General features: G+C 36.0%; 1 protein-coding gene across 1 annotated transcript in view; it reads left to right on the top strand.

Moving 5' to 3' along the window:
* Window positions 1-18,921, top strand: part of LOC120072751 (fatty acid amide hydrolase-like) — a 57,313-nt gene extending 38,392 nt beyond the window's left edge. Inside the window, exons 4-20 of the mRNA XM_039025230.1 lie at window positions 1,842-2,029; window positions 2,243-2,372; window positions 6,095-6,172; window positions 6,286-6,433; window positions 6,978-7,090; window positions 7,748-7,823; window positions 7,916-7,987; window positions 8,072-8,120; window positions 8,431-8,502; window positions 8,601-8,681; window positions 8,878-8,981; window positions 9,060-9,152; window positions 9,651-9,719; window positions 11,219-11,283; window positions 11,901-11,962; window positions 12,069-12,164; window positions 18,590-18,921. Of these exons, the coding sequence (XP_038881158.1) occupies window positions 1,842-2,029; window positions 2,243-2,372; window positions 6,095-6,172; window positions 6,286-6,433; window positions 6,978-7,090; window positions 7,748-7,823; window positions 7,916-7,987; window positions 8,072-8,120; window positions 8,431-8,502; window positions 8,601-8,681; window positions 8,878-8,981; window positions 9,060-9,152; window positions 9,651-9,719; window positions 11,219-11,283; window positions 11,901-11,962; window positions 12,069-12,164; window positions 18,590-18,652 (1,559 nt within the window). The 3' untranslated portion in view covers window positions 18,653-18,921. The remainder of the gene's footprint in view (window positions 1-1,841; window positions 2,030-2,242; window positions 2,373-6,094; window positions 6,173-6,285; window positions 6,434-6,977; window positions 7,091-7,747; window positions 7,824-7,915; window positions 7,988-8,071; window positions 8,121-8,430; window positions 8,503-8,600; window positions 8,682-8,877; window positions 8,982-9,059; window positions 9,153-9,650; window positions 9,720-11,218; window positions 11,284-11,900; window positions 11,963-12,068; window positions 12,165-18,589) is intronic.
* Window positions 18,922-23,333: the final 4,412 nt, after the last annotated feature.

Genomic DNA, 23,333 nt, shown 5'->3' on the forward strand with positions numbered 1-23,333 from the left:
GTTGACGACGACAAGGCTGTGAAGCCTGATCGTGTAGCGCAATGACAGGTAAACAATTTACTGTGCGTTACTAAGCGATCGTTTAATCAGTTACTCAGTGATCGTGTACTCGATCGTCAACCCGATGTGACCAACTCTTGATTGCATTCCCCATCGTTTAAACGATGTGTTCAACCGCGATCGCGTACTCTTTCATCTTTACGATGTGATCAACAGCGATCACGTAGAACATCTTCTGCACGATGCGATCAACCCTAGATCGCCTCATTCTTCGAAGACCTGCAACGCTTGCCCAGAACCTCGACGAACAACTCAAAACTTCAAACAAACTTTGAATATAGACTCGATAATGATTATTACTGTCCAAAAACGCAGGGGCCTTTACAAATAACCAAGGATTTAAATCAAACTGAGGCTAATCATCCCGAAAACATCCATTAATCCAACACATCCACAGCAGATTTAATAATTAAACAGTGCAAAAATGCACCCACCATGAATGTAAAAGTCATTTCATTGCAATAGATGAAATCGGAGTATCAGAACCTGGCTCTGATACCAATTGAAGGATCTCATATTGATGAGTTCCATGAGCGCGTTCGAATCGCTCCGATCTCACCGTGACCGAAATATAACATTATACATTCAACACATATAGTTATGCAAATAAACTCTAATTAACGGCATGCTACGAACAACAAAAACATAAGGGAAAGAGTTCCATACCAGTTGAAGACTATCTTCAAAACTTCAGAACTCCAAAGCAGCGGAAACCCTCCAAGTGATCTACCAACGCCCGACGGAAAACGTCGACTACAACAGCACGATCAACGCGAACTCACCACCGCAATGGGGACGACACCACCACTAATGAGCCCCAGGTATTCTCGGAGTGAAAATCCAAAGGGTGAGATTTGGTGAATTTGGTAGAGGACGGAGGAAACACGAATCGTGTAGGCGATAAGCAAGTGGGAAAGAAAACGACGCTATCGCATAGCAGAAGTGCTTATCGTCTAGAGGAACTACACAATCGTGTAGGATTTACTGAACGATCGTTTAGGAAACGGTATATGATCGTCTAGTTAAATCGGCACACTATACGATTGTTTAGAGAAGCTATCCGATCGTGTAAGCGAGAGTGTGCGATCGTTTAGCGCGAGGTGGACGATCGTTTAGACGGAGAAGCAACTATCGTATAGGCTCTCGAGCGATCGTTTTCTTTCACCAACGCGCGCTTCACAATTGTTTTTTTGGGCGATTCCGGATTATCAATTGCACTATTCAAAAATGAAAACTTTTTTCATTTTAACTCATCGGTTACCATAACCGATGCTGTCCACTAACCCACGTCCGAATGTGGAAAAAGGATTAATTATCATATAATTAATTAATATAATCATATTATATTTATATCCTATAACTTTTGTGTCCAAAATGAAAGATTAGTTAAACCTGTGAATCTCCTTTAGGTTGATAGGACCGGTCAACCTAGCATCACCTCAATCTTGAAATTATACACAACTCCCTCACGGTGTGTCCCAAGTACTCAATCATCGTAATGCCTATGTTTTAAATACTCAAATCTTCGATGACAATGGAAACCGACCTTGTTTATTCATTAGGTTTATCACCCCACAAGTTGGTTATTGCTTAATATTTTGAATATTTCAGTTAGATGTTGGAAATGACTTCAGTTTCTTTTCTGCTCAGTCTATCTTGGAATTATCCACAACTTCACAGTCTTGCACATTTCATTTTTTTCAGTTAACTTGGTAGATAGTTCACGTTCTTTACATCGATAAACACATATTTTCATAATGAAAATTTATATTGGTTTGCAGAAAAAGAAAGCGAGGAGGTCAAGTACATTGGCTTAGATCTATCTGAAACAGAACGAGTTCAAGAGGCAGTTAGTTGTCTGCCTACATGGTCAGAGAAAGAAGTAAATTCTTTGAATCCTTCATTTCACCGCTGGACAATAATGGACTATTCAAGGGCATATTATTCAAGAAAAATAACTCCTCTAACTGTAAGCCAAATTTTAGCTTTTCATGTCTTTTTTTTATTATTATTATTTTTTTATTTTTATCATGCTCTTTTTATTAGAAGATAAATAACTGTTCTGAGTTCTGAAATTTTATTTAAATGCATATCAAATTTGTCTTCTCACAGGTCAGTATTTGTTTAGTTATCAAGCTGTGGTATGTTTCATACGGGCTTTGGATTTTCTTTTATTTTATAGGTTGCAGAGAGATTCATAGCAGCTGTGAGCGAATCATCCAAACCTCCATTGAACATGTCATTCTTCATTAATTATGATGTTGAAGATATTCTAAAGCAGGCAGCTGAATCAACTAAACGTTATGAACAAGGTAACTAATAGCCTTGGGGAGAAAAGTTCATTTTTCCTGTTGTATGCATGAAATCCTTTCCAGCTACTGTGTCGGATCCATATCAGTAAACGATTATCTTCTTATTAGTTTCTTGAAGTTTCTTTAAACTCTATCTAGTCAACCTTGGACATCCAAGATTTACATTTATGATATTGGTATGTGTGAGATGAGACCCTCAATTAGTCGTGTATGAGAGGAGGGGAAAGAAGGCGAATTCATGGTCAACAGTTGGTTAGTAGGAACAATGAGTTTGTTATGGTATGGTCATTGGGGTCAAGAGGGGATTTTGTGGAGCTTTGCAAGAGGAAGCTGATGTCGATAATTTTTAGATTGAAGCTGAGGTTTGAGAAGACTCGGGACTCAAGAGAGAATTCCGGCTCTCTCGAATGTGTTGGTATCTTTATATTTTTCTTGCTTTTCTGTTATTTACGTTCTAGTTTGTTATCATTACTTGGTGACAACTTTCTTATCATAATAGATGATGTATTACCAAAACTCTAATTTTGAATCAAAATGAATCTCTTCCTCCATTGAGAGGAGGGAAGCCTTTATTTATAGGAAAATAGAGTATAGATTCTATTTACATAACAAAATTACAAACAAAACTAACAAATTTAAAACAACAATCAATTCATAACAAACAACTATTAAACTAACTATCCTTCAAAGATAAAACTTCTAATTACACCATATTCCACCCCTTTAAAATCAGACTCATCCTCGAGGATGACAATTAGGATGCCAACTAGAAGTCATCAGGAGCAAAATAAGGTTTGAGATTACCAACATTGAATATTGGATTAATATGTAGGTCACAAGGCGACTCGATGGGGTAACTTGGTTTGGCCATCGGTTTGTGAATGAGAAGTAGGACTTAAATGCAGTCTTCCATTCATCCCTCGGCTTTATTCGAATCTGGTGGTATTCACTCTTCATGTCCACTTTTGAGAATATTAAGGCTCCTCCAAGTTGGTCAAGCAGATCGCTTATTCGAGGTATTGGAAAGCGATATTTCACTACAATTCAATTGATAGCTGTACTATCCACACACGTCCTCTAACTACCATCCTTTTTTAGTGTGAGTAGGATTGGCATTGCACATGGGCTCAAGCTTGGTTGAATATGCCATTTTTTGAGTAACTCCTCAATGTGTTGGTGAAGGATTTCATACTCCTTAGGACTCATCCTATAATGAGGTAAATTTGGTAGTGTAGCTCCTGGAATTAGATCAATATGATGTTGGATGTCTCGTAATAGATGTAGTCCCTCGGGTTCCTCTCTAAGTTTGAGGGAATTCCTCAAACAATCTTTGCACTTATGAAGGAACTTCATTTTCTTGAGTTTCTTTGGACTTTTATGCTACAAGAAGTCCTAGAATATCAGCCTCCCTTTCCTTCATCAAAATCTGGCCACTGATTGTAGTAAACAAGTGGCTGCTGTCTTTTTTTTTTTTTTCCATCTTTACTCCCTCATCATCTTCTTGTTCAATGGGATTAATACAATCTTCTCGTCCATCCATTGGAACACGTATGTATTTTCTCTCCCCTTGTACAAGGCTCGAGTGTCAAATTTCCATGGTCTCCCTAAGAGGATATGGCATACATCCATCTCCAACATGTCACATACAATTTGATCTTTGTATCCACTCCAATTGAGGGGGAAACCATACAAAATTTCGTTGACTTGAACTTCTCCACCCTTCTTCATCCAATCAATCTTGTAAGGGCTTGGATGAGCTTCCACCTTGAGATTCAAGGCTGCCATTAGCTTCTTGGAGACAAAATTCTCGCTACTTTCACTATCTATAATTACGTTGCACACCTTCCCATTGATTGTACATCTTGTCTTGAAAAGACAATGTCGTTGAGAATTGGGTTTTCCTTTAGGAGTAATTAGCACCCTTTGGAGAACACAAGATACCCTCTCACCATCATTTGGTTCAATGAATTCAGCTTCTTCTTCAACTTCTTCTTCAACTTCTTCACTATGTTCATTTAAGACTTTTTCATCTTCCATGTAAGCTACCCTCTTCCTTTGAGGGCACTCATTGGACAAATGGCCAGCTTGGCCACATCGGAAGCATTTTCCCAATGAAGGCCGGTTGTAAGGATTTTGAGATTTCTTCTTGTTGGCAGCTTCGGTGTTCTTTTCCACGGCCTCTCCAAGATTTTCTTTCTCCTTTTCTTTGGCCGAAGATGTGGATGATGGTTGGTTAGTACCTTTGGATGAAGAATTCACTCTCTCCTACTTGTGGATGCTTTCCACAGGTTTTTGTTTTAAGCTTTCTTGGAGCTAATTTCATTGAGTTCTTCCACTGTTTCAGCAAAAGTAATCACATCAGCCAACAAATTGAATTATTGAAGTTTTATCTTCTCTTTGATGTCCATTCTCAGCCTACCAATGAACTGTGCTATCAAATGTTGTTTGTTTTCAGCCAAATTAGTTCTTGCTCCCAAACAATGGAACTCTTCCACGAATTCAGCTACTGTCCAAGGGCCTTGTCTACAATTTTGGTACTGAGTGTATAGTCTTTGCTCGTAATTGGGAGGAAGAAATCTTTCTTTCATCAACCGGTTCATCTTTTCCCACGTTCGGATAGGCCTCTTGCCTTGTCATTGTCGATTTACTTCCAATTGATCCCACCACGCAGATGCTTCTCCGTTCAACTTGAAGGCAACCAATCGAACCTTCTTGTGATCCGGTGTGTTTATGTAATCAAAGAAATTTTCTGTGTTCTTGATCCAATCAAGAAATGTTTCAGTGTCACGCTTACCATTATAAAACGACAAGTCTATCTTCATTTTGAAGTCGTATGGATCATCTCTAGCTTCATATCTTCCTTCTCAGTCTTCTTGCATCAAAATATTCTTCTTCTTGATCATTTTCACATGAACAAACCCAATCTTGGTCTGCTTGGAATCTTTCTTGAACATTTGGTCGTCTTCTTGGGTTTTTCTGGTGATGCCTATGCATTCTTGGAACCCCTTCTTGATGAATTTCTTGCTGAAATTGAAAGTTTCTCGGCTGTCCAACTCCAAGTCTTCCTCTTCTTCCCAATTTTGTTTGAACGCCGAAGCATCTTCTTCAATTTGGGCCGGTGCCACCAATGCATCCATCCTTCTCACAAGTGTGGCCACCGTTTCTTAATGGTTGTTCAACGAACTGTGAATTCCCTCCAACGAGTCTTCAATGGACAGCAAGTGTCTCGTTGTAGTTTTTGGAGAGAGGATGGGGGTTTCTTCCATCTCTTGATCTAGCGTTGGGGCATCTCCTCCTCTCGGGTGGGCAACTCTTCTTCCTGCCATTCGTCCGAGGATTCGTTGCTCTGATACCAATATGATGTATTACAAAAACTCTAATTTTGAATCAAAATGGATCTTTTTCTCCATTGAGGGGAGGGAAGCCTTTATTTATAGGAAAACAAAGTATAAGTTCTGTTTACGTAACAGAATTAGAAACGAAATTAACAAATTTAAAAGAACAATCAATTCATAACAAACTACTATTAAACTAACTAACTATCCTTCAAAGATAAAGCTTCTAATTACACCAATAGAAATGTAACAGGGTGTGTATTTCCCCTGCTTTTCTTGGCATTGTTAGGTTTTACTGCTAAGGAACCTAACAGTATGTTGCTGTTGCGAGAAACTGTTCCGGTTTTTCCTTTCATTCTTATTTCCTTTTATTTTGACTCATCCCAGGAAAACCCTTTTCAGTTCTTGATGGTGTTCCAATTGCAGTCAAGGATGAAATAGATTGTTTACCATATCCTACTACAGGTAATTTGGTGTTTCTCAGTTTTCCACTAGCAGTTTGTAAAGTCAAATATGTTCTCATGTATGCGAGTTTATTTTATTTTTGTGCTTGACTTGATAGCATCTTGTTCTCGTAGGGGGGACAAGTTGGTTGCACAAACTAAGACCCTGTACAGGTGATGCAAGTTGTGTGAAGTATCTCAGGTTATGTGGAGCCCTAATTGTTGGGAAAACCAATATGCATGAACTTGGTATAGGAACAAGTGGAATAAACCCTCATCATGGGTGAGAAGATCTGATATTTTAAACATTTTAAAAGTTACAATTCAACCCACAAGTTGTATAATTTAGTTGGTTAGGGAGGTTTTTTCTTTTTTGCTATAAATTAGATGATTGTGGTAAAAATGGAACTTTTGAAACATTAAGGAAAAACTGAAACCAGATATTAGGGTAATTTTAATCATTTGCCTCATATAAAATGGAAAAAGCTTATGAATTAAATGTGTGCAAAAGTCTTGCTGTAGAATCATGAGTTCAAGATACATAAGGAGCATAGACATTTGTATAAATATGAATATGATGAGACCTGGGCATGTCAACACATAATGATTTGAAAACAAATTTTCTTATAGAAGTATTAATTATTAAATCATAAAGTACAATGTTTATGCAGTTATGGACTGTCAAATACTATAATATCAGTCCTTGTTCATTGTATTTAAAATATAGTGTCTATACATTACAGCTTGACATGGCTCTCCTTACATGTTTCCTCACCAAACTCCAATTTGTGACTTGAGATGCTAAACTTTTTAAATGGGTTATGCAGATCAACAAGAAATCCATATAATTCAAGCAGGATATGTGGAGGCTCCTCTAGCGGATCTGCTGCAGTTGTTGCTGCAGGACTATGTCCTGCTGCTCTAGGTGTTGATGGAGGAGGTAATTTCATTTTTGAATAAGGCTATGCTGGAGGCTACGGACATGATTAGATTAGTAAGAAATTTTAGGGATGAAATTAATAGAATTTTAAAAGTACGAATATGAAGTTGAAAAACATGACAATATATAGTTGATAGCTATAATTTTAGCATAATAATGGCATTTATCTTTTAAAGACCAGCTTCTCTTCTACCACTCTCTAATCTCTCCAGTTTTTTCTATATATTTCCATTTCGATCCTTTCCTACCTCATGCATTCTAAATTACATTCTCCATTTTGAAACAAAAAACGCAATTGAGGTTAAACAGACTAATTAGAATTGGGTCCTATTCTGTGATAAAGAAGATAGGTTGTTCCTTCAGAAAAAGAAAAGAAGAGAAAAGAAAAAAAAAATGATGATAGGGTGGTGATTAATTTTTCATCCTTTTAGTGGTGGGACTTTTAAGCATCTGATAGTGTTTGTGCCCTTAGAAGGAAATCTGAAATCTAGTCAAATTAATCTTATTCTATTGAAGATGACATCATTAACAAAAATCAACTAGCTCCTGTAGAGTTATGTACATGAAGTTATTTAATAAAGTTGGCTGTTTTCAAGAAATTGTGCAGTAGTTTATATATGTTGCAACTAAATTCGGTTCATTGGTAATTTTATAAAGGATCTGTGAGAATCCCTGCATCTCTATGTGGAGTTGTTGGTTTGAAGCCGACGTTTGGCCGTGTTCCTCATTCTGGGTGACAACTTATGTCTACTGAAAAATAACCTCTCTACATTTATGCCTTTGACAATTCAATATAATTTGGTTGGTGACATTCTGTGTTTTCAGTGTCCTTCCTCTGAATTGGACCGTTGGGATGGTAGGGATACTGGCAGGCACAATTGAGGATGCATTTATCGTGTTAGTGTTCTTTCTTTTCTCTGTTTTCTTATTGCAACTTGAGGGAGTTTTGATGGAAATTTTATTGACTGTAATGCTATCCAGTTATGCAGCTATAAGCAGCAAACTTCCATCACATCAGAATACTGTACTGGTAAGTGCTTGGTTGAAATTATTGTTGTATGTTAAAGACAAACTTTATCAGGTTCTACACTGAAATTTGTATCAAAATATAAATACTGAGAGCTCTTGGGAGCATATTTTCCGAAAAGAGACTAATGCTCAAACTATGTCACAATAAAGACGGCACTAGATTGAGGATACTGCTACTACAAAGCTTCCAAATACCATGTCTATTGATGTTTGAGGACATATTACTTGAGGCTTATTATGCTGTTTTCATATATCCTCTTGCATATTCTGAACTTTTATTTGTCTTTTCTATTCACCTTATGAGCGTTCAGCCCAAACTTTGTTTTCCTTTGCTGAACTCTTCAAGACCATTATCTTCGGTTACATTTGCAAAGTATGGTGAGGTTAGTAATTTAACATCAACTTATTTGATGTTCATAACCACTGTTATGATGTTTTAAATCATCTCATTGATTTTTACACCACTAATTGAGATAATTAGTGGTTTAACGACTGCAGTGATGATATCAGAGTTTGCTGTTCCAATGCCATGGACAAACTTCAAAAACATCACGGCTGGAAGGTACTGCATATATGTTCTTAACAATTGACATACAAATTTATCGTTTATCCATTCCTTTTCTGCCCCTTGACCTAGCCTCTAGTTTAAAATAAACAACATATTGAAGAATGAATAAACTATTCATGTGGAGGTTACTGATATAACAATTCATATCACATCAGAATGTTACCTGATAATCTTCTTGTTTACTTTAAAGACCGTGGAGGTGACTATTCCAGAGATAGAAGTAATGCGTTTGGCACATTATTCAACAATTGCATCAGAGTGCAGCACTTCATTAAGTTCTTATCTTGAAAAGTTGTATGTTAACTTCAACCCCATATTTACCTATTAATTTATGTTGCATATATACTGAGTCAACTCAAGCCATTGAAACAGGGATTCCTCACAACTAGGATGGGATGCAAGAGTAGCACTTGCTGTTTATGGTTCTTTCAGTAGCAAGGAGTACATAAAAGCTCAGAAGATTAGGTAAGAATTGTGTCCCACTGATCGAAAATCAAGACTATCGAAAATATGTACGATTTACGTCAGTTTAGTAAAGGATTTTGCTTGAAGGTAAAATGAGGTTATAGTAATGCTGATTTTCATATGTTTGATTTGATTACCTGCTATTTCTTCCAAGTAATCAAGCTCAAATTTAGAAACCAGAAACTACTAGGAAAAGATCATTGAGATTATGAAAGATCCTGTTCTTTAATATTTATAGTTTCCACTAATTGATATGTCTCAATTAGAATGCCTTTATATTTCCCTTGCAATTTCTTTTATTCTGATTTATGTCTATGTTATTCTTTCCTTTTCAGTCGCTTGTATTTTTTAGTATTAGCCTCTTTTCACTACATCAATTAAAAATACTTGTTTCCTTTAAAAAGAAAAAAAGAATAATGAGCAATTTATTTCCACTTGGTGCTACGCAATGCCAAAACTTTCTCTCATTTGGTATTAAGTAGTTTTAAATATCTACAGGAATCGTCAGATGTATTTTCATCAGAAAATATTAGCACATGCTGATGTCATTGTTTCACCAACAACAGGGTACTTTTCAATGACCTCTTTACAAACTTTTAACTGGATTTATAGTTTATAGTCCTCGTTTGTTGCCTTGAAGAGACCAATGTCTTTCATGCTAGAGTTAATATCAAAAAGTGTATAATATATATATGTAAAAAGATAAAAAATTGAGAACACTAGATTCACGTGTAAAACCCTAGAACAGGGAGAAAAAACCACGATAGAGAGTCTTTTTTTATTAAAAGTTACAATAGAAGTCATATTTATAAGCTCTAGGAAGCCCTAAAATAATAAAGGAAATAAACCTAGGGAAAGTAAAATACTAAAATACCCTTGGGTCTATAAACTATCAATAAAGCCCCTTCTTTCCAACGATATATATAAAGTACATTAGAGATCATTTGACAGTTCTCATAAGTTCAAACAGAATTTAAAGATACTGTGATAGGTTTGCTTAATTGACATTGAATTTACAATCCATTTAAGAGCATAAAGAATATTAGAGAGTAAGAGATCATTTGACCATTTTTATTGACTTTGTTCCTGGAACTTCAGAGAGGGAACCATAATTCAACAAAGGACCTAAATTACATGCAAATAGCATACAGTAAAATTTACAAACAAGGAATGCATCTAAAATAGGAAATGATAATGAATAATAACTAAGAGATAAAATTAGACTAATAATATCATATTTAATACAGATCTAAAACAAATTGTGCTGGGTTATAAAAGCTTCATTGGGTAGTTGGTCCTATACTATTAGGGGTGTTCGTCGGTTGGGTTGAGTTGGGTTGAAGAACTTTTTAGACCCAACCCAATTGTTCGGGTTGTTAATTTCTTCAACCCAAATAACCCCTTTTACAAGATGAACCCAACCCAACCCAACTATGAAACATTTGGGTTGGGTTGGTTCGGGTTGATCAGGTTATTTTTGTTCTAAAAGAAAGTAAGTTGTTAATATGTAAAAATTTTATTTTAATTATTTTCATACATTCAATTAAGATTAACAACTCAATTTCAATATATATAATGAATATTTTCTTTCCAAAGTGCTAAAAAACTGTTTTTAGGAGTTGTTGGAGAATAAATTATCCAAAAAAAATGATAAAACTTAAATAAATATATGTATATATGATTGTATCATAAGTAAAAAATATACATTATAAAGTTAATAATAAGTTCAGGTTGGTTCGGGTTGATTTGGGTCATTTTAATTTTTAGGTGAACCCATGAACCAACCCAACCCACAAAAATTTCATTTATTTAAACCCAACCCAACCCAAATGAGTTGATAACCCAACCCAAACTACATGGGTTGGGTTGATCGGTTTTTTCGGATCATCAGGTTTTTTGAATACCCGTATATACTATGTAATACTTTATTTTTACATTACTTTTAACTCCACTTTTCCATGAAAATTTTGTTTCCTGTTTCAAGAACATAAAAACTATTTAAAAAGAAGTATCCCGAGTAAGTAAACATTCTAAAATAGTTTTAACTTTTGTATTTTATTAATCAGTGTAACTGCTTACCCAATCTTGAATGATGCTCTCAAGACTGGAGAACTTGACTACATTAATGGAGGTACGGATTTACATGCATATATGCCTGCTCTTGTATGAACATATTTTTTGTTTTTTTTTTAAAGTAGGCTAAATATAAAAGTTAGTCCTTGCTATCTGTAACATTTTTAAAATTTTTTTCCCTAATTCTGTAAAATTTCTCAATTTTATCCTTTATGTATAGATTTCTTTCAATTAAGTCCTTGCTATCACCAAGTATAAAGAATTTAAAAAGGTTGTATTTTGAGGCTGTTAGTTGTTAGTTGAGTTGGTCCATTTTTTAAAACAAGTCATTTCAAGTCAATTAGTTAGTTTCTATGGTTCAAGTGATATGAATTAGGTAGGCTTATTTATGTTATAGATGAACTTGTATTTTAAAATGAAAGAATTGGTATTTATTCACAGTGCGCCTTCAAAAAAAAGTACGTGTTTATTTTTGTGCCTCTTAAGCTCTGACGGACCATTGCGCCTTAGTGCATCCGGGGCTTTAAAAATAATTGATCTTGTGATGGTAATGTCTTGTTTAGGAATGAAATTGTAAAATGGCCCACACATTTGAGACTGAATTATATATTTAGCCGTTCTATTATATTGCAATTTGCAAACACAAGTGAAAATGATAACTTTGTATCATTTCAGCTGCCCTTGTTAGGTATTCAATAGCTGGAAACTTTCTGGGATTACCTGCAGTAACTGTTCCAGTAAGATGGCAATGTTGATATTCTTGTTTTTTGGGAGTTGATAGGGTAGTAGTGCCAATAATTAATAATTTATTGGGCTTGTTCTTTGCAAAACTTTGTTCTGCAGGTTGGATATGATAAAACTGGTTTGCCAATAGGCCTCCAGTTCATTGGCAGGCCTTGGTCTGAAGCAACCCTTATTCATATAGCATGTGCAATGCAGGTAAACTTGTGGTTCCATGATCCTGTCAATAACTTCTCCCTTGTTTTTGTTTTAAGTTGGTAGTTATCTGCAAACTGTATATATCTTACTTTCTCTTTAGGGAAAGTTCATTTTTTCCACAGTAATTTTAACCTTCCATTCCATTGAATTGAACCCTTGAATAAGTGTTGTAACTTACCCTCCCTGAAAAAGTTTTTTAAGGAATAATCAATAGTTTACATAAAATTCAATCAACAAAACACCAAATCGAGTTATTTACAATCAATTTAAACTTAAAGTGGACGAGATGAATATTAGCCAAATGCACTAAGATAAGAATGTTATTAAGGTCCTGTTTGGTAACCATTTTGTTTTTGGATTTTGATTTTTGAAAATTAAGTCTATTTCCTTCTCATTTCTTACCATGATTTGCATCTTTCTTAAGTACAATTGTTGAATTCTTTTTAGTTTTTGAAGTTTGGTTTGGTTTTTTAAACCATTGGTAAAAAGTAGATAACAAAAGAAGAAATTTAAAGATGGAGGTAGTGCCTATAGGCTTAATTTTAAAAAGCAAACACTCAAAAACCAAATTGTTACCGAACATGGCCTAAAATATTAGGATTTTAAGCCTACATTAGTAATTAGTTAGGGAAGTGGTTAGGGAATTTGGTTATAATTGAGGGGGTGAGAAAGGGAGAGGTTAGACTTTATTTTCATTTGTAGTGAATTAGGGCTTTAGAGTAATCTCAAGAAGGGAGGAGGTTCCAAGTACCTCGAAACACTTGGTTTCCTTGTAGTTCTAAAATCTTTTATGTATATTTCAATACATTTGGGTTCTATCAACACATTGTTGATACCAGTCTTTGTTAAATATATATAATAACACTAACTAGTCTAAAAGATTCTTGAATATGTGACATAAAAATGTAAATTATATTTTTTTCTAGAGGTATGTTGTAATATGTAAAATAAATATCTCAAAAGAAAAGATCTAGAAATATCCTAGATTTTTCTTAGATTCAAGGAATTCTAGAGATTTCCTTTAGATAAGGATAATCTAAGTATATAGAATGTTTGTAGGATCAAAGAATAGCCTAGGAAAATCCTTTTACTTGGGCTCCAAGGATCTCATGCCTATAAATAGGAGGTGTGACCCCATATGTGAGCTAAACAAAGCTAGAGAGCTAGTCTAGAAAAGTGAATGAGTGTTTTGAGAGTGAAAGAGTAATTTCTAAGTGTTCATCCTTGTATATTTCTAGATAAAATTTTCTTTCTTCAAAAGCAACTGTTTCTCTTCCTTTGTACTAATTTCTTCAACAATCTTAAGATTCAATGACTCTAAAGTTTTAGTGGAAATCTTTTCAAATAGTTGTCAATCTTCTTGTTCATCACCCATCTAGGCTATCAAGTATTAAAAAGACCTTTAATGGTGCATGTTACGTTACTGATGTATCAGTTTATAGTACATTAGTTTGTTTTCAGTTTGGTTTTACACTTTTGTTACTAACCAGTACCTAAGTCAGTTTGTAACTAACTCTAGCCTATAAATAAGGGCTAAGTCCTTCATCTTGGGAATAATACAAGATCAATTAAGTTTCTATAATTGGCTTACACCAAAATTGGTATCAGAGACAGTTGAACCTGGATCTGATGGCGGGCAAGAAGCCAACCAATGGCAACAACCTCGATGTTACGGACAAAGAAGCGGCTTCATCTGTTGCCTTATCACCAAGGGCCTTGACGAGACGCGTGCAGTCCGTTGAGGAAGCCATTGATGGTATTCACCGAATGTTTGAGAGAATGACCTTACATTTGGATCAAATAGCGGGCAACTTCAGCAACTTTAATCCTCAGCCGCAAGTCCAAGAAAATCAACCAAGAAACATTCTGGCACCCAAGAAAGACAGAACCCGATTGCACCATAACAAATTCAGCCAAGAAACAATCAAGAACTGCCATTGTTGTTCCAAGAGCGACCAAGACAACAAGTTTACCGATGGAGGAATAATGAGGACAATGATTCTTCTAGCGAGGATGAAAGAAGGATGGTAGGACGTCCTGGACGGTGGAGAGATAGAGCATTCAATCAATAGCAGCTAGGTGAACAAAGCGAATATAAGGTAAAGCTAGACATACCTAGCTTCAGTGGCAAAAGGGACATCAAAGGGTTCTTGGAATGGGTTAAAAATGTAGAAGGGTTCTTCCAATATGCCAATACTCCTGACCACAAGAAGGTGCAATTGGTAGCCTTAACATTCCGTGGGGCAGCATAGGCCTTGTGGGAACAAGTGGAAGTTAATAGGTTCCGAAGTGTGAAAAATCCTATCACTGGGAGGGATTAAAGCGGATGATGAAAGATAGGTTCTTACCAAAAAAAACTATGACCAAATATTATACAACCAATATCAGAATTTGTGCCAAGGGAAAAAACTGTTGCTGAATATACTGAAGACTTTCATCGCTTGGGAGCTCGAGCAAATTTACCTGAGAATGAAAACCACTTGATAGCAAGATTTGTGGGGGGCTTGTGAACAAACATCAAGGAGAAAGTAAAGTTACAATCTTTAGGTTTTCTCACTGATGCCATTTCTTGGGTAGAAACTGTCGAAGAAATGAATGAAACCCAAACAAGAAGATATTCACGGAGAAACTAGTGGGAAGCCTCTTCTAGCGGACTAAAGAAAAATATAACTCCACAGAAAGGACCATCAGGATCCAATGATGGGGGACTGCCTAAAAACAAAGAAGAAATTCCTACAACCCAAAAAGATACAACCTTTGAAACTACCAAGAAGAGTACCAATCCCTACGCAAGGACAACATTGGGAAAATGCTTTCGCTGGCAAGAATGGACATTTGTCCAACAATTGTCCTGACCGAAGAACAGTGGCTATAGCCGAAGATGAAATTGCTCAAGGACATTTGTCCAACAATTGTCCTGACCGAAGAACAGTGGCTATAGCCGAAGATGAAATTGCTCAAGATCAAGAACTTGAAGAAGCATCAAATGAGGGAATGGATCTTCTAGCACCAGACGAGGGTGACAATGTATCATGTGTGCTCCAACTGGTACTTTTAAATCCAAAAACTGAAACTCACTTGCAATGGCACTCATTGTTCAAAACTAGGTGTACGGTGTAGGGGAAGGTTTGTAACGTCATCATTGACAGTGGGAGTTCCGAGAATATAGTTTCTAAAAGATTAGTCAACGCTCTTAACTTGAAAATGGAACCTCATCCACATCCATATAAAGCCGGGTGGATAAAAAAGGTGGCGAATCTCAGGTAAACAATGTGTGCTCGGTGCAATTCTCCATCGGAAGTAACTACAAGGACCAAATTGTATGCGATGTCTTAGATATGGACGTTTTCCATATTCTCTTGGGCCGTCCATAGCAATATGATCGACAGGCTACTCATAAAGGAAGGGAGAATATGTATGAATTTATTTGGCATGATCGAAAAATTATTTTTCTACCATTACATAAGATAGACACTACAACCACCAACGATCCCAAGCGACAACTATTCAGTGTCATCATGGGGAAGCAATTCATCAGAGAACATGAAGATGAGATGTGGGGAGTAATTGTTAAAGGAGATGAAGATCAAAGGAATAATGAAAAATTTCTAGAACAAGTTCTAGAGTTGTTCAAAGAATTTCCTAGCATTGTGAACCCACCTTCAGGCCTCCCACCATTGCGTGATATACAACATCAAATAGATTTCGTTCTGGGGATTTCACTCCCTAACCTTCCGCATTACAAGATGAGCCCGAGCAAGTATAACATTTTACATAAGTAAGTTCAAGAGTTGTTAGAAAAGGGATGTATTCAGCCGAGCATCAGTCCATGTGTCGTACCAGCTCTCCTTACCTCAAGGAAAGATGGTAGCTGGCACAGCTGACGTATGTGCGTGGACAACCGAGCTACAAACAGAATTACTATAAAATATAGATTTCCTATATCACAAATTGGTGATCTGTTGGACCAACTAGGTGGTGCTTACCTTTTTTCCAAGCTCGACCTTTGAAGTGGATATTATCAAATCAGAATATGGTCGGGTGACAAATGGAAGACAACTTTTAAGACCAAACAAAGGGTTGTTTGAATGGCTAGTTATGCCATTTGGTCTTTCCAATGCTCCAAGCACATTCATGAGGTTCCGTTCCTTAAATTTGTAGTAATATACTTTGACGATATACTTGTATTTAGCAATACTTTACAAGAACATTTACAGCATCTACACACTGTCTTCTGAACTTTATCTTCACACCAGTTGCACATAAACACCAAAAAATGTGTGTTTTTTACTACAGAAATTTCATTTTAAGGATTTATTATTGGACATAATGAACTTAAAGTTGATCCTAGAAAGATTGAAGCCATTTCGGATTGGCTAAAACCATCTACTATAAAATAAATTCAATCTTTTCTAGGCCTAGCATCATTTTATAGGAAATTCATTCGAAATTTCAGCACCATAGCTGCTTCTCTAACTGATTGTCTTCGAAAAATTAGCTTCCAATGGGGTAAGGAACAGGAAGACCGTTCTTCAAAACTTAAACAACACCTCTGTAACAACCCTGTTCTCAAACTTCCAGACTGTACTATCCCTTTCCAAGTGGCTGTGGATGCTAGTGGGGTAGGCATAGGGGAGTCCTATCCCAAAATAACCATCCTATTGAATAATTTAGTGAAAAACTGAGCATGGCACGTCAAAATTGGAGTACTTACGAGCAAGAATTCTATGCATTAGTTAGAGCCTTGAAACAGTGGGAACACTACTTGCTGCATAAAGAGTTTATTCTCCTAACTGATAATTTTTCCTTGAGTATTTGCAATGTCAAAAACAGGTTAGCAGAATGCAAGCCTAATGGTTATCTTTCTTACAAAGATTTGACTTTGTTATCCGACATCAGGTGGGAAAAGATAATAAAGTTGTAGATGCTTTAAGCAGAAAAGGGGAATTACTAACTGTTTTAGCTGGGGAAATCACAGCTTTTCATCACCTACCTGAGTTATACCCCACAGACATCGACTTCGGAACAATTTTTTCTAACTGTTCGAGTCACATTAATTCGGCTGATTACCACATATTTGATAACTTTTTATTTAAAGGAGACTGCCTATGTATTCCTCACACATCTCTCCATGAAACATTAATCAAAGACCTATATTGGGGAGGTCTAGCTGGACACTTTGGTATCTCCAAAACACTGGACCTAGTTTCTGCGCGTTTTTTCTGGCCTCAAATTCGAATAGATGTCCAAAATTTTGTAAAGCGTTGCTACATTTTCCAAACAGCAAAGGGAACTTGTTAGGACACTGATCTTTAAAGAACTTTATTGATTTAACGGGTTGGCACAATTGCTCAATATAACAGCTAAACGATGAACTTATTCTTCATTAAACGATGAGAGTCAAACAACAACTAGACGATCGCTTACAGTTGTTACTCGATCGCTTACCAAACTCTAAACGATCGTGTACAAACTCTATACGATCGCTTACAGACTCTACAAGATCGCTGACTAATGCTAGACGATCGCTTACAAAATACTCCGCGATCGCTTACAAAATACTACACGATCGCTTACAAAATACTACACGATCGCTTACAAAATATTACACGATCGCTTACAAAACATTGCACGTTCGCTGGGCTCTGCTACTCGATCGCTTAGTAGAAGAAGTAGGCGATGAACAGCACACTTCGGCTGATTCTACATGATAGACGTTCCCGAACTCCAACCCTCGAGAGCTCACCTTCCTCACTCCAGATATTCAAACTTCCCTCCCTCTCTTTCTGTTTCTTTCTTCTTTTAAACACTCAACTTCCCAAATAGAATTGAAAGTAATTTAGTTGCGGTCTCTAACCTCCCTAACCTACTCAACCGCCGAATTCCCCTTATCTCCTTTATTCTTTCTCCTTTGATATTGCAGTATAATTGGAGGCCTATCAGAACTTTCAACAAATGTTGGACTCTATACCCCTGTTCCCACCCCAACTTCAATATCTACCAAAAACACAACGAGCACATGATTCAGTGAGGGTAGTGGTTGACAGGTTTAGTAAAATGGTACATTTCCTACCTTGTAAAAAATCACATGATGCTATCTTCATTTTGGGAATAATACAAGATCAATTAAGTTTCTACTATTGGTTTACACCAGTTACTTAACAACATTACCAACACAACAAATTTAGCTTATATTACCACCAAATATGTGTGTTGGATATGATGCCAGCCATAAAATGTATAAATTTCTTAGTCTGCTGATATTCAGGAGTAACATTGTTTATGAAATTTATACATTTGTACACAAAATAGTGTAAATACACTCCCTTGGCTCAAGTTAAGCTGAGACTACTAATCTTAATTCTCTTTCCTATTATATAAAGCTGCTGCATTTTAATTTTAAATTTATGGGCATTTGGTTTCAGGCTCTCTGTATTGCTGATTACAAAAGTCCCGAAGTTTTTTATGATCTTCTCAGCAAAAAATAAGTCCCAAGGAACCTCCATAACTTTTATGCAATATATTGTATGTTTATTTTGTGCTTGCTCGTTACCGTAAGTAATTTGAATATGGAGAGAGTTCTGAGGGAGTCGGTTTGTATTTAATAAGAGGTTCACTTCTACAGGGAGTATTATATACTTTTATAGGGATAGAATTTCAATATCTGCTCTCTGTTCTTGATGATATCTCAATTTCCTACCGAGGGTTTTTTTTTTTTTTTTTTTGAAAAAACAAAAACTGACAAAAGACTAAATATATGTAATTTTATGTCATACTTAAGTTTATTAGCTAAATAATCCTCAAAAAAATGAGAATTATCACACATAACACTTAACCTAATCTCGTCTTTGCCAAAATGAGCATAACTCAATTGACATAATACTAGTGTGTTATCATTCTGCTGATGCAAAAATATCGGTGATATAGGCCTATTAGTGATAGTGCGCTATCATTAATAGGCTATTATATATGGAAATTGCCAAAAATTGGACATGGGGGTTAAAGACTTTTAGTATCAATTTCTAAAAAAGAAGAGTTTTGGGACAAATGAACATGTGAAATGTCAAAATTGCCTCTTAGTTAAAAAAAAAAGCCCTAAAATGTAGGAAAAGGAGTCATTGTAACGTGTCACGATCATGCTTATCCAGGACATGTTACCCATGGTTGCATGTCTACCTCCACCTCTTTTTACTATGCTTTCATCTTATGTATTTTCTTTTGTTAGGTAGTTTACGTTCTATGTACTTTTCTTAGTGTGTGACCGTTTCATAGACAACTTTTTCAACGAAATCGTTCAAGCCATTCTCATTAGACACAACATCTTCTTTTTCATTCAATTTAGGAATACTAACATTTTCTTTCTCAACTAGATTCAGAAAAATTTGACTCAACATCACCAAAGACAGAAGTCAGAATCTCATCAGCAACTAACTTACTCTCTATAACCCTAACTTCCTCTTGAACACCAAACGATGATTTGACATTATCCTTAGGGTTTCTAGGCAGAGCAATATATTCATGCATGTGACTAGAGGAGTTATTTGAAGTGGATTTTTCTTTATTCAGATAAATTTCTACCTTGGATCCAACAAAATCAATCATTATTAGGGCAGAAGTACTAACCCTTTCTTTCCCTTTCACCTCAACAGTGAGTCTGACACCAGATCACCTTCATTTAGCCGTAGAAGGTGGAACCCCAGTTTCCTTGTTCGAAACAGGAAGATCTTGAAATCGAACTCCATAATTGTTTGTAAATAATGGAGGAGCATCATTATTAACATGCAACTTCTTGTTTGCCTTCTCTTTAGACCTTACCATCTTAGAATAAGAGATATATGTACCTTGTCTAGTACTTACGATTTGGAGGAAGATCACGAAGAACACAAACAAGAGACTAAGCCAGAATGGTTGAGACGATCGGAAACCCACAATTTTTCGAGAGAACCTGACACAAGGTGATACGTCTTGAGAAGAACTACATTTTAGTACATAACTCCCTCAATTTTATACTATCAATTTGCTTAATATGTCAAATTTATAGGTAAAATAGTCCCGAGAATATTTTAGAGTCATTACAACAAAATTGGATTAAATTGGAGCAAAAAGGACAAAAAAAATATAGCCAAAGAAGACAAAACCAAACAAAGAATCAAGGGAAGAGAAGACACCATGTCAAATTACACTTTCACCCCTCAGTTAAAGCAAGTCTGCATGCCTAACTTCGAAGCTGTAGTGTCACAACGCTCACGCTAAGCCTATGCCCAACACTTGCCTGACTTTGAAAGGCAGAATGCTGAGAAACAACACAGTGTTGCAACGCTACGGATTTTGACAAAAAAATAAAAATTCACCCGTGTGCCTTTGCGCAAATGAGCGTCGAGCCAACGTCACTCTAGGGTTGCAACAATGGGACCTACAACCATTAAAAACCAAATTTTCCAACAATTGAAGGGAGACGATTTTTATGAAAGAGAGATTCATTTTCATGATTTTGAGAGAAACTTATGTAATTTCTTTATTCTTGTATCATTTTCTTGCAAGATTTTATGGATTTCTTAAATATTTTGCTACTTCATGAGTAGGTAAGTCTTCTTTCTTGGGGATTATGTTAGATTAATCAATTCTTGAGACTTTCCATTCAATTTTCTCTTGTAGTTTATTTGTTCTTAAATGTTCTTGCTCTTAATCTCAATAAAATCTGTTAAAGATGAATTGACAACTCACATTTAATTGATTTTTGTATGCAAAATTACATGGTTCTATAGCATACTTGTAATTAGGTTGCAAGAACTAGTGGTTTTGATGAAAGTCTGGACTTCTTTTTCTATTTTCCTGAAAAGATTTACAATCATTCTTGAATTGAATCCATAGTGTTTCAAGAATATCATAGTTGAGAAAATCCAAGAAATGCATGCAATTTAGTAATTAGATGTGGAATGTATTTAGGAAACATCTATGATCTAAATTAGGGTTAATTGACCAATTTAGTTTAATTGGCTAATTAAGGCATTATGGCTTAGCCTTAATGGGCTATGGAACAAATAAGTTACATGAAATCAACTAAGTCTATGATAGAATTAGGTTAATCTACAGAAATTTCCAATATCCTTTTTCCTTTGAAATTCTTGCATAATTTCTTTCATACTCTCTCTCATTAATCTCATTACCAAAATTTCATATCCATCAACCCCTCCCAACACACACACAAAAAAAAATTTGATTTCAAAACTCAATTTTGCCAATTAATAAAGGTTCTCTGTGGATCGACCTTGTGCATCCACTATTACTACGTGTTAGTATTAGTTGTTGTACGTGTTTAGAAATTTTATTTCTTTAGGGCTAAGCTTGAAATTAACGACATCATTTTTGGGCTGGACACAAAGCAATTGCTAACAGTTCAAATTAAAAATAAATTTGAAACTAACACAATTAAACTTTCTTAAGCTCCCAATAACGACAATTAAGGCACTTGATTTTCTACTTGGGTTTGCCGACTTGAAGGCCCAAGTTCCACCCCTGACCAACCCACTGGACTGATTGTTATACCTCTAGAGCACATAGGCTTAAAGCAGCTCTCAGGACCTCAAACGGACAACATCCAATGCCTTCGTGAAGATGTCTGCGATTTGACTTTTTGTGCTGATGTGTTTCAACATAATTTGTTTACTCTCAACAGATCACGAATAAAGTGTGATTTGAGTGCCCAAGTTTATTAAGCTTTGTCTAATCTCTTGTTGAAAGGATTTTGTGTCTTGTTGAAGTTGTTTGGTTTCTTGATGAAGTTAAATGTTATCCTTTTGCAAATTGTGGAGTTCCTATTGAAATTTTAATGAATGGTCAACAAGAGTTTTTACTATGTCTTCTAGAGACATACTTGAGAAGCTTGAGGAAGATGGTGGTTTACAATTCTCATATGGCCCTTGAGATCCCCACTTGAAATTGGGATGATCTCTCCATCCTTGGTTATATGTTTGCCCATGGGGGTCGTATTTTCTCTGAAATCCACCAATGGCATTGACTTGGGCTTGTGGGCAAGCCTCAGAATTGTGACCAACTAATCCACACATCCCGCACGATTTGACTTGAGGAAGGCCTACCTAAGTAAAAAGAGAAACTAGATTAGATACTTATGATCTAAGCTCACTTACCTCACTAGATTGAACAACAGAGTTATCAAGAGTCCTTGTCCCAAAATTTTGAGAGTTCTCCGCCATGGTTGATATGAATTGGCTCGCTTCCGTCAGTGTTTTGTCTGCTAGAGCCCCACCGGCGGCTGCATCTATATTGCTTCTCTCGAACAGAGTAAACCTGAATAGAAGTATTAAATTAGATATTGCTAAAAAATTTGATGGTGTGAAAAAGATGCACATAACTGTTTGTATCTTTTCCAATATTCATACAAAGATTCTCCTATACTTTGTTTAATTCTATAAATATCTTTTCTTATGTTATGAGATTTAGATGTCGGAAAGAATTTTTCTAAAAATTTCTTTTTCAACCCACACCACATAGTAATAGAACCTGCCGGTAGGTAGTATAGTCAATCCTTAGCCACATCCTTCAAGGAGAAGGGGAAGGCTCTAAGGTTGAGCTACTCTTGTGTCACTCCATGAGGATGCATCCCGTCACAAACAAGGTGGAACTCCTTCATGTGTTTGTGAGGGTCTTCACCGAGGTGCCCTCTGAAAGTTGGAAGTAAATGTACTAGCCCCGGTTTGAGTTCAAATGGGACAATTATCTCCGGGTATACAATTCAAAGACGTTGATTATAATCCAGTTCCGCTAGCTTACTTAAAGTTTGTTCTCTTGCTTCGCCCATGATGTTTGGTTGTGGTTGTTCTTCTTCTTGATCCAACTCTTCAAATTATTCTTTCTCTCTTCTAGCTCTTTCCCTTCGTAATCTTCTTTCCTCACGGTTAATATCTAAAATCAAATCACAAAGCAAACTCCGAGAGGAGCGGGTCATACACAAAAGGAAAGCTTAAAATGAACTAACTATTTTTTAATGATTTTTTTTAAGGAATTCAAAATTGTAAAAGGCCAATTGCACAATTTTCCGGCAATGACGCCAATTTGTTCGGTGTAAAGTAGGTGTTGTTAATTCTATCTACACAAACAAATGAAATTTATTTAAACTCTAACTACAACTAGAACTAACATGTAGTAATA

The sequence above is a fragment of the Benincasa hispida genome, chromosome 3 (genome assembly GCF_009727055.1).
Source record: "Benincasa hispida cultivar B227 chromosome 3, ASM972705v1, whole genome shotgun sequence".
In the NCBI taxonomy this organism is placed as follows: Eukaryota; Viridiplantae; Streptophyta; class Magnoliopsida; order Cucurbitales; family Cucurbitaceae; genus Benincasa; species Benincasa hispida.